The sequence below is a fragment of the Gavia stellata genome, chromosome 2 (assembly GCF_030936135.1).
Source record: "Gavia stellata isolate bGavSte3 chromosome 2, bGavSte3.hap2, whole genome shotgun sequence".
NCBI lineage: Eukaryota > Metazoa > Chordata > Aves > Gaviiformes > Gaviidae > Gavia > Gavia stellata.
In genome coordinates, this window is record NC_082595.1 from 24,203,387 (window position 1) to 24,219,777 (window position 16,391).

At 37.6% G+C, this 16,391-nt stretch overlaps 1 protein-coding gene across 2 annotated transcripts in view; it reads left to right on the plus strand.

The window, feature by feature from the left end:
• SMYD3 (SET and MYND domain containing 3) overlaps window positions 1-16,391 on the plus strand; it is a 424,863-nt gene that overhangs the window by 58,197 nt on the left and 350,275 nt on the right. For both annotated transcript variants that reach the window (XM_059835327.1, XM_059835329.1), the window contains exons 3-5: window positions 4,218-4,325; window positions 5,442-5,499; window positions 10,795-10,931. In XM_059835327.1, the coding sequence (XP_059691310.1) occupies window positions 4,218-4,325; window positions 5,442-5,499; window positions 10,795-10,931 (303 nt within the window). The remainder of the gene's footprint in view (window positions 1-4,217; window positions 4,326-5,441; window positions 5,500-10,794; window positions 10,932-16,391) is intronic.

Consider the following 16,391-nt stretch of genomic DNA (forward strand, 5'->3'; position numbering starts at 1 on the left):
AGAAATATGGGACTGGAAGTTATCACAAGACATCCTTTGGGCTGACCTTTTTCAACTGAATTCTGATTTCAGGATCAAGTATATGTAGACCTTTTGCTTTTAAAAAATTTTTTCAGTTGGACCCCATTGACTTTTGCCCCTCCTTGACACTTCTCTGCTGTAGCCCCTTTCCCACTTGTTGATGCCTAATTTCCTGGAGCTGCCTTCTAGCAGTGTTATGTTGGCTGGGTGTCCCTCCAAATGTAGAGTTACCACATCTGCTGCTCCTTGTAATCACTGCTGTGATGTCCCCTGGCAATGTTTATTAATTTGGTGCATCCCATAGATTGGAGACCAGTGATATAGATGATAATCCCTGATAAATAGCAGAGTCATTTCAGGCAGAATTCAGAATGTGCCATTATCAAACATTATTGAAATGGCTTAATTTAAAAAAAAAAAAAATTGAATGATCCTTTGGAAATTACAAATTATGTCTTTTTAACAAATCAAAACCTTTCAATGGAAAAATATCCCACTTTGAAATTTTTTTTTTTTTTTTTGAGCTCTAGTCTTAAACTGCTTTTCATTAGCATGTTAATCTGCAGGAAGGATTCATTCTTTTGATCCTGCATAGGAGACAAGGGAAACCCTCATTTCATAAACATTGGTTTAGGAACTTTCATAGGGTTAGGGACCGTTGCGAGACAGGGATAGCATATCTCCGTGCAAGAATAGGTGCAGATTGGCAAAACAACTCAGCTAAAAATATGCAAGACCTTGCAAGCAGATGTGAGGGGTCTTTGCCCATGCCCTGAGCCAGCAGGAGGTGATCCTGAGCCTGGGCTGTCCAGTGAAACCCAGTGCTGCATTGGTTCAGGGGGACAGACGCTCAGTCTGCCACCGGTAAACAGCTATATGCCGCACTATCTCCTAAGCCATGTGGGTTCTGACCCTTTTCACTTGGGTAAAGCCTGAGGAATTGCACTTGGGATACGTTGAGCTTGAATGAGAGACAATGTTTTGGGAGGAGATAAAAGGAGGGATATTCTTTCTGAGTTACTAAGCGTAGTGAAGCCCGGAGGAGGAGGGCTGGATACTGCCCTGCACTGTTTACTTGTCTGTCTTTACATCCGTCTGACAGTGTTAATTTCTAACAGGGGAAAAAAAACTGTTGCAAAATTGGAAGACCTTCCCTGGTGGGGAGAGAGAATGGTCGTATCAGGTCGGTGTACCTCTGCACTGTAGTATCTATACTCATGCTGGATATGTGATATAAAAACCTTGATTGAAAACTAGGACTCGCAAAGTTAAGAAAACCTCCCACAGAGAACTGTGGGACTAATATAAGCTCCCCAATAAGTATTGTTAGAGACCGACTTTAAAAGTAGGTCTCTCCAGGGTCACAAATCTTCATGGTTTCATATTGTTCTGTAATTTATATCCTTGTTGTATTGGTAGTGGGAAGAAATACTGCTGAATTTCATTATACTTAATGCATTTGGAGCATTTCCCCCTCTCCCCGGACAGTTGGGAGGAAGCGAATGGCAGTCCCTGTTCCAGCACTCCCTCTGCAGAAGAGTCAGACTAATTCCTTTTTGGCATCGATTTCAGCCAAAGCACTGTTTTGCAGAAGGCGTGTGTTTGAACTGTTCTCATGTGGGAACGCATCTCAAAGAAAAGCGGCATATGATGCTATGTGGTACTGCATATTTCATCTCATTAGGGCTTTATTGGTTGGGTAAGCTATTAATCATTTTGATGTCACCTCTAGCATATTTAAAATTCTGTGCAACATTTATGTAGGGAAAAATTTTGACAGATAAAGGCTTACTCCAAAGAACTATTTTAGTTTAAGTGGGATAAAAATGCCAATGTAATTATATTACACAGAATGAGGTCTGGACATTTACAAGCATGACCTTGTTTCTTCTAGACAAGAATAATTCTGTTCAGCACTAGATACTTAACTTTTATTTGTCAGACAGCATGTGACACTAACTGTATTTGATTAATGCCTTGTTGGTGTTATTTTTTCCCCTTGTAGAGTTATGGGTAAAGGAAATGAAATTACAAGTCTCCCATGTATCTGAAACAAATAAAAAGTCCAATTTATTTATTATGTGTAAGCCAAAGGGGAAAAAAACCTGAACGAAATAGAATAAATGCTACTGGTGCTGAAACCTCATTACCTGAAACAATTCCCCCTCTTAAATGCAGTTAAGAAAAAATTGTGTGATAGCCTTTGTAATCTTTATAACTAGCATGTCAACTTCTACAGGTGCGATGTGCACTTGCACATATCACTGCCATTCCCTGTTTTTTTTTTTATTGCTGAACATGTAATTTCTTTGTTAGGTGTTTTATCATTTTCTGTGTGGCAGTTACCTAACAGAAGCTGTTTTCCTGAGTTTGTTTTTTTTTTTTCTTTACTGCATATCTATGAGAAAATGTCACCTTCATAAGCCCTTGGTTATTCTGAGTTCTTGTCATTATAGCAATTTTTTGTTGTGCCCTGTTTTTTCAAATTGCATTTTAAAAATATTTGAAACAGCTGGGTGGCTTCAAAGATATACTGTGAATATGTAAAAAAAAAAAGTGTAAATATGTACTATGTTAATGAGATGAGCTTGGAGTTTTTGTAAATTATAAACAGAATTTTCAGCTTCTAAAGACAGAAGGCAAAAAAAAAAAGGTGATCAGAAACTGACTGTCTGTTTCAACATGTTTCTTTAGCTGAAGACTCATTCTTATTGCTCTTCCACACTGATGGGGGGGGACAAGGAAGGGGAAAAAAAAGAAATTACATATTTCAATATATAGTAGCTTTCTCTCACTTTGTCATCCTGTCTCTTCTCTGCTATGGAAGTGTTAGTCTTTGTCTGCTACTCTAATAAAAGTGGCCCATGAAAAAAAAATTGCAGGTTCAGGTTGTACATGCAACTAAAATATTTTTGGTTCCATCTTCTATTTTGGTAAATCTTGATTACAGCGACCATTCCTGGTCTGAACCATGAAAATATCATCACCAGTCCTCCCAGCTGTGGGCATTAATGCCTCATCAGCTCAGGGACCTTTGGGGACAGTTTTTGCAGTGTGAAAAACTTGACCATTGCTTTAGAGCAGCTGCATTTTGGTGAAGTGGATAGACTCTGAAGGCCTCTGTGTTCTTGATTGCTGAGTGAATGCTTGCCTAGTGTTGTCTGTTGGCAGACTTAAGATAGTTGAGGAAATTTTAGCATCCCTTCTAGTTCTGTCTGATCTTGTGAAGTATGCAGCTCCATCTTTTCTTGCCACAATGAGATGAGAATAAGAGACCATTTATTTATCTAATAAAATTTTCAGCTAGCTGGAATGGCGATACAAATTTGAACTAAGCTGATGATGCTATATATAGCATGTTGCATAAAGGTAAGGAAAATTGTTTGTATAGCAGGAACATGGGACAAAAAATGAAGGTGTTTCTTCTAGGTTTCTATGCAGTTTTCATTCTATATTTACATGTTCCTTTTGTGCATTAGAGGTGTCAGATACAAGGTTCGAAAAAGTATGGTACAAACTATGTTGTGAGCCAGTAGCATGAAGCAGACTGAAGTAAGGTTTGCATTGGCAAGGAACTGGACTGGGAACTTGACCGTACAGTTTTTTTGTTTGTGTTTCTCTTAGGTTTTTGTAAAGGTAGAGTTAAATTCTGGGGTAGCATAATGGTGATATTGTTGTGTCCTGAACCTGCACTGCTGTAGCTCCAATGTCCACAGCATCAGTTACACAATTAATTACATTAGAGGAGGGAATGGCATGATGGGGTTGGTTTGAGTGGGTAACCCAGCCTGTTCCTTTCCACAACATTCATGTTATAGCTGCAGTCTTAAACTATGCTGGTAAAGCGTGTGTGCTGCCTGTTCTTTGGCAGTCAGCATCTGAGGTTGCCTGTGTTAGAGGCTGCCGGTGTCAGTGGACATCAGTACCCAAGGAAGGTGCCCTTCCTGGTCCCTTGGAGCTGACTTTCGGCTCTGCAGCCGTTCCTCCCAGCCCGGCTCAATGGCTGTGATGTTGTTGTGGTTCTGGATCCCTGGGTCCAGCCCATGGCGAGGCTAGGCATGTTTGTTTGTGTGCATATATAAATATAAATAAATACATATAAAATTCATGTGTATATATATATAAAAATAGGTTATATATTATGTAAAATAACATGCAGTTTTTTATTTCTCTTCCTTTTTAAAAAATTCTAATAGAAAGAAGCTTGGCTGGACCACAAGCAGGAATGTAGGTGTCTTAAGAGCGTCGAGCCTACTTTTCCTCCAGACTCTGTCAGACTTGCTGGCAGGATTGTTTTTAAACTAGTAAGTGACACTCTTTTAGATTTATTCAGTGTAGCAGGTTCAGATAAATACTTTTTCACTCTACATTTTTAATGTAATTAAGAGCTAGAAAGCTGAAGTGACTGGGATTGCTGAACGAAATTGGACTGCATGTTGCATTACAAGATTACTGATTAATTTGCAGAAATGCTGAAAGGATCAAGAGATACTAAAATGGACATAATTAAGCTCAAGGGACCTGTTTATCGACTTTCTCTTCCTATGACTATGTGGTAGCATTCTAAACTTATTTCTGCCTAGAAGGAAAGCACAGAGCGACACTGTTTTTTCTTCGATACTATTGAAATTATTGGTGCTTTTCCATTAACTTCACTGGTAACCTCATTCAACCTTATTTGGATGAGTGCTAAGGACAGAAACACTGTTAGCTAGCCCTTCTTTTAGAGGGCACAATGCCATGCTTTCAATGTTGGGTTCTCTTAATCTCAATTAGAATTTTTTTTCCTTTTTCTAAACTCTCTTGGAAGTCCTGGGTGTTTGACATTCCCACGGTTTGATTAATTTGTGTGGATTAAATTTTCTGTTAGGTTAAGCAGCTTATGACTGTGTGGGATTGTAAGTCAGGAAGGATTTGCCCATTTTTTTGCTGATTTGCTGACCCTGCTGTGATGCTGTTTGTCTTGGATAAAAACATGTGCATTTGTTGTGGTCTGAGGTGATAAAATATGATTTAATATCTTAATTTATACATTGTTGGGAAGAGTGTGTGCATGATTGTTTTTAAAGGGCAAATATGTACCTAGCTATACTGTGCATTAATTATAGTCACATGAAATCTGAGACTGCTAACCTCATAAATTGCTTTCAATTATAGTGTGAAGGGCCAAAGTAAATTACTAAGGGTAAGCTGCTGAAGTAAAAAAAAAAAAAAAAATTAGTAGAGAGTGTTATAACACCAAGAAAAATTTAGTATTTTTATGATAGTTTACAGAAAGTATGGAATGACCAGATTTATGTTGATGCTGTTAGCCTTACCTAATTATCTTACAGGCATATCACATTGAATAATCAATCTTCTAGAGTGTTTTCTAGATAAAGCGTGCTATGTAAGTGTTAATTATCTGTTTTTCTCTATAGCTTAGACAATCAGTGTGCCTTTCTGAGAGACTCTACTCTTTTTCTGATCTTCAGTCAAGTAAGTAATTGCCAACCATATTTCAGGAAATGCTTCCAAGTTCTGCTTTACAGAATGGCCATCTGATTTTCTTGCAGCTTGTCTTCTGAAGGTCTGCGCTGTAGAATAACAAAATTAAAGACAGAACCTGCTTAAAACCTCTGTGCAGAACATTTTTTTTTTTTTTTTCAAAGATCAAGGAAAAAACATGTGTGTTTTGTTCAAGCAAAACTTCCACCTGATTTTTTGGCTTTAATATTTTTTCTCATTTTACAGTGTACATCTTGCCTGTTCCATTTTTAATTTACCCAATGTCTGCCTTATTACATACAGTGCCAATATTTTTATATACATATACAAGAATACATATATTTTTACACTGAAGTTTTACTTTTTTAATATTTATGTGCTATTGCATAAAGCTTCAAAATAACTTCCAGAAAAAGGAAAGATATCTAAAATTCGCAAGGGATATCTGTATGTCTGTCTTCTACATGACTTTTCAATGGAGAAAAAAAGACAAAATTACTCAGATATTATTTTTGTGGTTTCACAAGTTTCAACTGCTTGGGTAGGAAAGGGCGCTTTTTATAATCTCTCAGCAGAGCTCATGTTGAAATAGAAAACATTTTTTCCAGATTTTGCAGTAGCTTAAAGGTTAAATACTTATAAGGGAAGAAATACATCCTTAGTTCATTCTTGTGTCTTGCTCAAAGGGATTTTCTAGAGACTAATGTGAATATTTTGATTACCTTAACTTTTTTTTTTAGTGTTATTCAGAGCTTTAGCTATAAACCAGCTTGATCGGTTGATATAGTTAGGTACAAATAAAAACCCCATAAACATAAAAAAACCACAGTAACTAGTATTACATTTTATTTCGATACATCTTGACATTCTGCTACCTTCTCCCAAACTGCAAGGGCAAAAGACTAGGCAATAAAAAGATAAGGCAATAAATTAAAAGGGATAGAGGCATTGCATTTCAATAATTTAAAACGTTCAGGTTTTCTGCCATGGATATTCTCAAATCGTGTAACAAAGGTTTGTGGGGAATTAGATGAGTATCTGAATTAAGAGCAGCATTTCCGGATGCTTCAAATGAAGGTAAAGTGATGAAGACTACGGCCTTCTATGCTTCATGGCACTGCTGGGATCCAGGGAAAAAATTCTTTATGGTGCTCTATTGTACCAGTGGCTGGTTGCACAGTGGCACAGGAGGAACCGGAGGGAATGGAAGACTTTTCCTTTAGAAGTTAAATATTGATCACTTGTACAGCAATTTTCTCTAATGTAGGCAAAGATTTTTGTGTAACTGATAATTCCATACAAACTGAGGTTTCGGAGTAGCACTCAGGAGATTATCTCAGTTTACCTTAACTTGAGTGGAGACAAGGGGAATAGTGTGATAAATTGGAGAGAAGCTTGTTATTGAACAGGCCTGAGCTGCAATGGATAAATGGTACAAAAATCTGTAAAATGGCTGGAAGCTTCTACTAAAATTCTCATTCTGAAGGAAATGCTGATATGGCCTGTGATACAGGTTGGATGACTGTCCTCTCACTGATACAGAAACAGCTGGTCCATAGCAAGTTAGTTTAGGAGGAGGCAAATGAGAGATCCACATCTACTGTTTCATCTGTATTTACTCTAGGAGCTTTAATAACAATTCCTGTGTAATCTTCTTAACTCCAAAACACAAGGTGTTCAGGACTTCTAGACATTAACGAAGTTGATACTTTATGGAATACAGTACAAATGGCTTATGACGCTTGCATAATCTTATGTAAAGGTTTTGGCTAACTCTTTCCTTTTGTTGTTTTCACAGCTTCCTTGCTAGAACGAATAGATGGTCTATATGGTTTTGCAGTTAGAATAGTCCAAAAGAGTGTTTTGGGATGGTGTGACAACTTGTAGTAGCTCTGATGCTTTTTGCTGCCTCTGTATCCTCAAAAAGCTACTGTTACTTCATAACACTTCTCCCATTTACCTCAGAAATTACAGATGGTGTTGATAAAGTTTTACTTTCCTTTGATACTTGGTAGAATCCATAGGAAATTCAGAAAAGCATTTTCATTAGAAGTCTATGTATCTAGGGGAAAAGTTTTCATTGGAGAGAATCACATGAACTAGAAATACAGATTGTGATCTTCTGAAGCAAAAAGCTTCTCAGGAAGCATCTCTAATAGAAGATAGTGTTTCAACACTAATCAGAAATTTGACAGATAGAATTCTAATTTATACTCTTTTTTTCCTTTCTTTTTTTTTTTTTTTTCCTGGAAGTCTAAAATATTTGAAAATTATTATTGTCACTATGCTATCCCAGTCTCCTTTACACTGTTACTTTTCAATGTTACTTCATATGGTTGGGTGATTTTCAGTGTGGGTGACTTATATAAACTGAATAAAAGCATATGAAGTTTTATACACTTATCAAATAATTATCTCATAAAATATGTAATACATATATTAAAAAACACAAACACACGGAGGTATCTAGCTCTTTAAAAAATTCTATTCCCAGCTCCATAGTTCCTTCAAATTCATTGTATACCCCGAAACTCAGATTCAGTAGGAGGAGTGTCTGTGTGCATTTTTACATTTGCTAGTTCTCATTTGTTATAAGACAATTCCCTACTTATGTGGTTCTACAGGCTCACTATCTGTTATGATCATTCAGAAATCAACTTTGCTTTCACTTACCAAGATTCAGTATGCAGAAAAGAGTTTGTGCACTGTACTATGGGCAGACTTTTTGCTACTTCACTTGTATCAGTATCAGAGCTGCATAATTAAATCCCCATGCCTTATTTAGAAAACTTTCACAGGCCTTTTGTAGCATATTCTCTCCCACACCAGGGTTCTTACACAATTGAAAAAAGTTTCTTAAAAACACAAAATCAAAACACTCACAAATTTCATTTCACTTTGCTTTTGGCCTTGGCTTCTTGATATGCTGTGAAAGCCAGGTCTTGATCATTTGCAATTAAAGACCCTGTGGGACTTTTTGCTGGGATCATTAGCTCTGATGTCCTGGACAGATTCCAATGTGGATAATTGCATTCTGCTCCCGTCTCTGTCAATTCTCCCTGAAGTTCCAGCTGGATTCGGTATTCTTGTTCACATCTGTCCTAAACTGCAGTGTCCATTTATACCGTGCTGCTTACATGATTTGTCTTCTCCATTCTAGAGGTGTTTTATTTGCTAATGATAGTGAAGCAAATCATGCCTTCCTTTCTTTGTCATAATACATTTTGCAATGTATGTCAGGTAGTTTAAGATGAATGACGTGATGTCTTGAAAAATTACATTTGAAGGAAAAAGTATCTTTAGTCTCAAAGGAATATTATATAAGAAATGCAAGTGTATGTTTATGATTGTTTTTAAGTTTTTTAAACTTGAGTTTTCCAGTCATCTAAAAGTTTGCTGTTTTTCTTGAAGACACAGTCCTCATAGATATGATACTTTTCTATATCAGACATTTCCATACATGTGAAGAGCACATATGTCTGGATTTCTAACATGTAAATTCATTCAGGCTTGCAAGATCACCCTCGAATGTCCACACTGTTAAGATGCACATGGGTAGTGCTGTTGGTAGCTATAAAAAGGCAAATATTTTGGTTAAATAGGCTTTGTGCCAGGTACAGAGGGGCATATCTCAGCATTCTTAATACCAACTGATTTGATCTTTGTGAGGAGATGAATCTGATTTGCTCTGGGAGAGAATGTCTCTCATTCCCTAACCGAAGTCGGGGCATACCACCCTTAAGATTCCTCTGGAGTCATAGATTGCTCAGATCTTGGAAAGTGTTACTTTATGCTGAAATGGAAACAATATACAGTAGATAATATAGATGCTTCTCAGACTCTGTATGTAGCATGAAGAGGGGTAAATTTGCCATAATATGCTGTAGTGGTAGGATTGCATCATTCAGCTTAGCAGGGTGGCCTTTAGTGGCTCCAGAGAAACTCTAAACAGAACCGAAGAGTTTGCAAATAAGGAAACCCATATCAGACTAGAAGTAAATTGTAGCTGGTTCCACTGGAAGACTTCTGACTGATAGCTGTCCATGGGTACTGGCCATTTTAGTAACCCAGCATTTAGTGCTCTGCCAGAAGTAGTTCATAGGAAATTATTAAAGCAGCTCACTTGTGTTGTGTGTGTGAAATGGAAACTCCATGATAGCCAATGTACAACCTACAAAATAGACAGTAGCCTTAAAGCAGAGGGATGCCGGGTGGGATAGAGTATCGTACGCACTAGACATCGGTTTAACCAAACCCAGTGACATTTGCTTTAACTGCATCCTCTTTTTAAGTGAGTGACTAGGAGTTAGCTTTAAAGAGGAACGCAGATCTTGAATTGTCCTTCCAGGAAGCCAGCAAGCTTGGATCTAAAGTACAGAGAAGAATCTTTCTTGGTAAAAGATTACTTCCATTCCCATTAAGTATAGATGTTTAAAATAAAATAACAATTCACCATTATGCAGAGATGAAATTGATTTATAGTGCCTAACAATCCTCTTTGCCTTTTGTTATAGACTGATGCTTGAATTTGTTCACCTTCACATTCTCCATTTAGGCCTTACTCATTTTGTGCTAACTGGCAGGAAAAAGAAAATGTGAAGCAGGTAATCAGGCACTGAACCTACTAGGGCAGCTGAGTTTCCACGTTACCAGTGACCTGATGCATGCACGATCACTTCCTTAGAAAATAAGGCACTGTGTTTCTTTCTGCTCCAGGATTCCTAGCCATAAAGCATGAATAATGGTGTTTTAGTATTTAATAAAGTGATATTTGCTTAATATTCTTCCATATCCATTCCGTTTACCAGCTGCTGTGTATGAAATAACCTTTGTCTCTAAAATACTTTCCCTTTTGATCTGCCAGCATAAAGTGTTTCTGACACGTCTATGGAGAATACAGTATAAAAATATGCACTGCTGCAAGGAGGAAGGTACTACTGCATAAACTTTAAAATGCATTTTTAATGTTACAAACCCAGATGCCTAATTTTCGTCTGTAATGTCTTACATCTGCTTACTCATCTGCTTTATCTATTGGCTTTTGATCTTAACTCACCATTGTATTCATATGTTTTGGCAGTAGCAACCTGATAAACTGTTCTGTGTGTTGATAGGTAGCTGTCACAAAAAATGACAAATGTCCACCCTCTGTCAAAATTGCCCTCTGACAAGATTAATTCTGGGACTGGAAATGTCTAGACTGTATGGCTGCCACTGGACATTTTTAAAATGTTGGTGAAAGGTTCTGTTTATGACATGATATACTTTTTTTTCCTTCCCTTTAAGATATTGAACAGTTAAGTGAAGAAATGAAAGATGGCCTCAGGCACCTTGCACAGACATTGCAACTGTATTTGAAAACAGAGCTCCAGGATTTGTCTCACTTGCCACCTGCAATTGACTTTTTTCAGATCTTCACAAAAGTAAGTGTTAAAATGTGATTGCTTGACAACTCATAAATTATCCATTCCTTGTGTTCTTGATTTATTTTTGAGTGGGAGTTCAGTAGATACATCCAGAGTGTGATATATGACAAAGTGAAATCAAACTATTTTTTCTATTCAGTCAGTATTTAAGCAGAAGTATAGCTTTTATATTATTATAACACTTCAAATTAAAGCAGCAGCCAGAGGATATTGTTTCTTTTCCTTTTTTAAATTATCATGGTAAAGCTCTTGGGGGGAAAAAAAAAAAAAGTTGCATTAAAAACTAAACAAGTTCAAAAACAATTGAGTCCATCAACCTAAGTAATTTTTCCACAGTGATAAAAAGCATATAGCATCACTCTTCAGCCTAGAATTTTTCTGCAAAGTGCAATATCTTATATTTGCAGATATACTCCCATTCCATTTTGTCATTTAGTAGTATGTGCTAATGGGTGTTCCTGACAGTACTGTATCCCACAAACTACTTTCTCAGGGGCCATGTGGATCATCTGTTCTAAAAGACTGCGTGTAAAGTACTTGAAATTAATTTCCACAATATGCAAGATGTTTGTTATGTTACTAAGTAAATATTGTTGGCTTTTGCTGTACATATTTTATTGCTCGCAATTCAGAAAGCTTTATTTGAACAATGCTAGTAGAAGTACTTCATATGGAGAATGCTCATAGTTTTAACTTGATTTAATTTTTTTGATTTCTAATTGATTGATAAATTCTACCATAAGATTTATCCTCATGCATGTTTTAGTTGTTTTAATAAGTGTTTTCTTATGAAGTCAAACTCTTAGATGTTTTCCTTCTGATATAAACAAAAGGAAGAGCCTCTTAAAGAATTTAAATAAAAATGCAATACACAGTTTTTTACATTTTTTAATCTGTTTGCACAGTTGTGGAATCTCTTTTGCTATGGACAGAAGGAGTAAGAATAATATAATCAACTGTGGTGTTTCTGTGGTGTGGGTTTTTTTTTTTTAATTGGTGATTAGACTGCTGTAATATAAAGTTGCAATTTTCCCTGAAAAACCACGCAGGCTGAAATAGACCCAGTCAAAAGGGCTCATAGATAAAAACCTTATGCACTACCTAGTCTCCTCTCAAACTTTGACTGTCTTGTGTTGGCATGCTGGTTTGGCCTGAACTTTGTCAGATGCATTTCATGTGAAATATGCATGCTGTGTTATCTGGTTTAAAGAATTTGTACAGCTGAAGATAAGGCTGAGTATCAGAACATGATTGCTGCCTAACCAGTTTGAACTGAGTAGCAGCTTGTAAGAAATTCTTTACAAATGTTGTTGTCTTCTATGTAATAAGCTTAAGGTGGGGGTTGGTCATGGTGGCTTTACAGGAGCAGCGTGATGGTTGCTCAATATATTGGAGCACTGGTGAAGAAAATAAGGAAGCTTTTAAAATTTTTTTTATGTACATGCATGCACAAGCATCTACACATATCTGCACCTCCTATTCTCTCCCATGTATTTTACCAAGGTGATGCAAGAGGGCATCAAAGGCAGAGTGAAAGTCAAGACTTCCCAGCTCCATATCCTGTTAACTGGAGAACTAGGAATGCTTCTGTTAATAACAACATTTGTCCCACTATAGATCACAAAGATATTTTTAACTCAACCTATTCCTTATGTTGACTGTGAACTTGTCCCTACCCTCTTTAATGTTCTGCAAAGTACCGAGTTTTTAAGTTGTTGCCTTTTTTTTTTTTTTTTCTTCTGGAAATTCAGAGGCTCTCAGACCATTAAAGTAGATCTCATTTCCTTCTTTTGCTCATTTTGCTGAGTCTGCCCTAGGAAAGAGGAGAGCAAATGACATAGACCTATCATGGGTACAGGTACTTCGTATCACTAATAATAAAATTAATTGACAGAAAGGACAGAAGAATCTGTCTGAATAGGTGAGTTGGTTGGGAGAAAGGAGCTGCCAACTAAATGTACCCATATGCTTTACATGTGAATAAAATTAGTATCTCATTCAGAGTTCTGTCAAGCACAATGCTTTTTGGAAAGCTATATTGTCACTCTCTAATTGTCCATGTGGTAGTTTATAGCCTTCCCAATTTGCTTGTCAATGAGTGTGTTATGAAGTATGGCATTCTATTAAAATATGATTTTAATATGCCCCCATCCCTAGTGAGGTAGCAGCAGGCATTTTCTGCCAGTCCAATACAATGTTTTTTGGAAGTTAAGCTGAATGTCAATGCAAAAAATACTGTTTTTTTTCCTTAAGCTGAATAGGGATGCTTATTCCCAGCAGGTAAAATTTAAGGCTTTGGAACCATAAAGTCTCTGATAAAAGACTTATGTGGTCTCTTGTCTGTAGTGTAACTCTAAAAAAAACCAGCTGTGGTGACTTCTCTGTGTGGTCATAGAATAAAGAAATACTATAGATAGATACATGACTTCAAGATGTAATCTTGTTTTCCCAACCTCTTCCAACATTCCTTTCAAGTTCAGTAGGTGCTTATTCTAACACTGAACTTTTTTGGATCAGTTCTTTCATTGCATGCCACAAAAAGATCCAGTCAAAGGTCATTTTTTATTCTGTTTGATGCTGAATCCTCAGAAGGAAAATAAGCAGCCAGCCAGACAAAAGAGAAAAATGGTCCTGCAGCAAGATGACTAAATTCCAGATAGTTCTTGGAAAATCTCCAACCTGGTTTAGGTCAAGAGAGCTTCTTGGAAGCTCTTTTAAACAGTCCTCCTTCTCTGCTGGCCACTGCTCTTGTCTTTGTGAAAATTACAGTTTTATTCACTTGCTTGTGACACTTAATGGACAGAGAGTCCCCTTGAGTGCAAGCTTGTGGCAACTTCCCATTGAAAATTAAAGAAAATTTTGCCATTTCTTGTCATGGGAACAGAATTTCACCCCAATGTATTTTTAGTTTGCATAAGACCTGTGGAAAATATCAGCTGTACTGGATGAGGAGGTTTTTCAGAAGGGTAAGGTACCTCCCTTTCTGACAGTGTTGCCCTGTCCTTACTAGACAATTTGCTTTTGTATCAACTGTCCTTAGAGCTGGAGTTAGATTTTTTCATTCTTGCTATCTGATCACTCTTTGGAAGCTCCAGTTTATTTAACATGCCATTTATCAAGGTTGTGACTGTTTTTAAATTCTGATCCTCAGTATTAAACAGAATTATCTGCAGTTAATTACGTGATAAAGCTTTAACTCCACTGAGACATTTTCTAATGTCAAGATAAATTTTTGACACCACGGTTTTATGGTTTAATGATGTTTCCATAACCTTGAGATAAAATCAGTCCTTGCTTTTTGTTCTTCAGCTTTTACTTACATGTGTGGGGAGGTGGCTTGGAATCCTGTGAGACATTTAATAGATGCAGGATAAAGAATAAAAATGTTTTGTATACATTTATGGTTCTTTTCATAATAGCAGACAGAACCACGTAAACTACTTGACATTGAGTGAAATCTGTACCTACCCTGTTGACTGTAAAACTGTGAGTGACTCCACTGACTGGAATCAGGCCTGAGACGACTCCTTTTTTTAGACCAAATATAGACTTGATATCTTACATAGTATGAGTAGTTGCAATTCTGTATCAGAATTGACTTTTTGAGCATTTTGAAATTGTCTGAAAACTTTTTTTGCAATTAAGAAGAAGAAGAGATTCTGGTGTTAGATAAAATGGTTGCCATTTTAAAGATCTCCTAATTTTAGATCCTCACATTTGTAAAAATAGTAACATATATGCAACCTCTGTCATTAAATAACAGTAAGGTGAAATCCAGTGACAGTTAACGAACTGTAACATGATAGACTTCTAGAGCAGTTTAGTAATTTTAAAACAGAATTTTGTTGGAAAAGAAGGGGTTTCTAAAGGATGTTTTGATGAAACAGTTGATAACAAACTTTAGGAAAAAGGATGCTGGATTGAAGATTCTTGGGAACCCCATAGAACAGAGATGATACTTTACTCCTGAAATAGCCATTTCCCTAATTTTTCTGTTGTGCAAAATTTCACTATCTGGACAGTATCTTAACTGCACTTGGGGTGATAGGAATTAGAGAGAGAATTTTTTGTTTTCTGAAATTTTTAATGTTTCCTACAGTTCCAATCTTGCCATTTTTTTTCTTATGAGCAGATTCTACTTTGAAAGCAGATGTGCTGCTTTCATTCAGCTTGCTGGATAGGTCACACACCTGTATATGTGTGAGCTGAATATGCCTCTTTATGCAGGTGATCTGCTGCCCACCACCCTCTTCTCAAGTCCTGTCCTACTCTTTCCTTTTCAGGTCAGTTTAGAATTGACACAGATCAATGACAGAGTAAAAACAGGTCTAAGTGAGCGTAGAGCTATAAGTCTAAGACAGGATGAAAAAGAAAGTCAGTATCCATATACATTGGAAACATATGTGCATCTTGTATGTGTCAGACTAGGGTTTCTTCTACCTTATTTTTTTTGAGGTTTGTGAAGTTGAAATTAATGTGAAGAAGAGATACAAGTTTGATGCTGTATGCCAGTCTCTGTGTATCCACAGACAGTTTTGACCAAAAGACCGGTTGTCCATTTAGGCTGTTGGTATAATTGAGGGAAAATGGTTAGTGACCTGTTACACCACTTAGACACCCACAAGTTCATGGGACCAGATGGGATGCACCCAAGCGTACTGAGGGAGCTGGCAGAAGTGCTCACCAAGCCACTTTCCATCATCTACCAGCAGTCCTGGTTAACCAGGGAGGTCCCAGTTGACTGGAGGTTAGCAAATGTGGCGCCCATCTACAAGAAGGGCCGGAAGGAGGATCCAGGGAATTCAGGCCTGTCAGTCTGACCTCGGTGCCGGGGAAGATTATGGAGCAGATCATCTTGAGAGCCATCACACGGCACGTTCAGAACAACGAGGTGATCAGGTCCAGTCAGCATGGGTTTATGAAAGGCACATCCTGCTTGACTAACATGATCTCCTCCTATGACAATGTGACAAGTGGACGAGGGAAAGGCTGTGGATGTAGTCTACTTAGACTTCAGTAAAGCCTTCGATGTTGTTTCCCACAGCATTTTCCTGGAGAAACTCGCTGCTCATGGCTTGGACGGGTGCACTCTTCGCTGGGTAAAAAACTGGCTGGATGGTCAGGCCCAGAGGGTTGTGGTGGATGGAGTTAAATCCAGTTGGCGGACAATCACAAGTGGTGTTCCCCAGGGCTCAGTACTGGGGCCAGTGCTGTTTAATATCTTTATCAATGATCTGGATGAGGGGATTGAATGCACCCTCAGTTAGTTTGCAGATGACACCAAGTTGGGTGGGAGTGTTGATCTGCTCGAGGGTAGGAAGGCTCTGCAGAGGAATCTGGACAGGCTGGATCAATGTGCCGAGGCCAATTGTATGAGGTTCAACAAGGCCAAGTGCCGGGTCCTGCACTTAGGTCACAACAACCCCATGCAACGCTACAGGCTTAGGGATGAGTGGC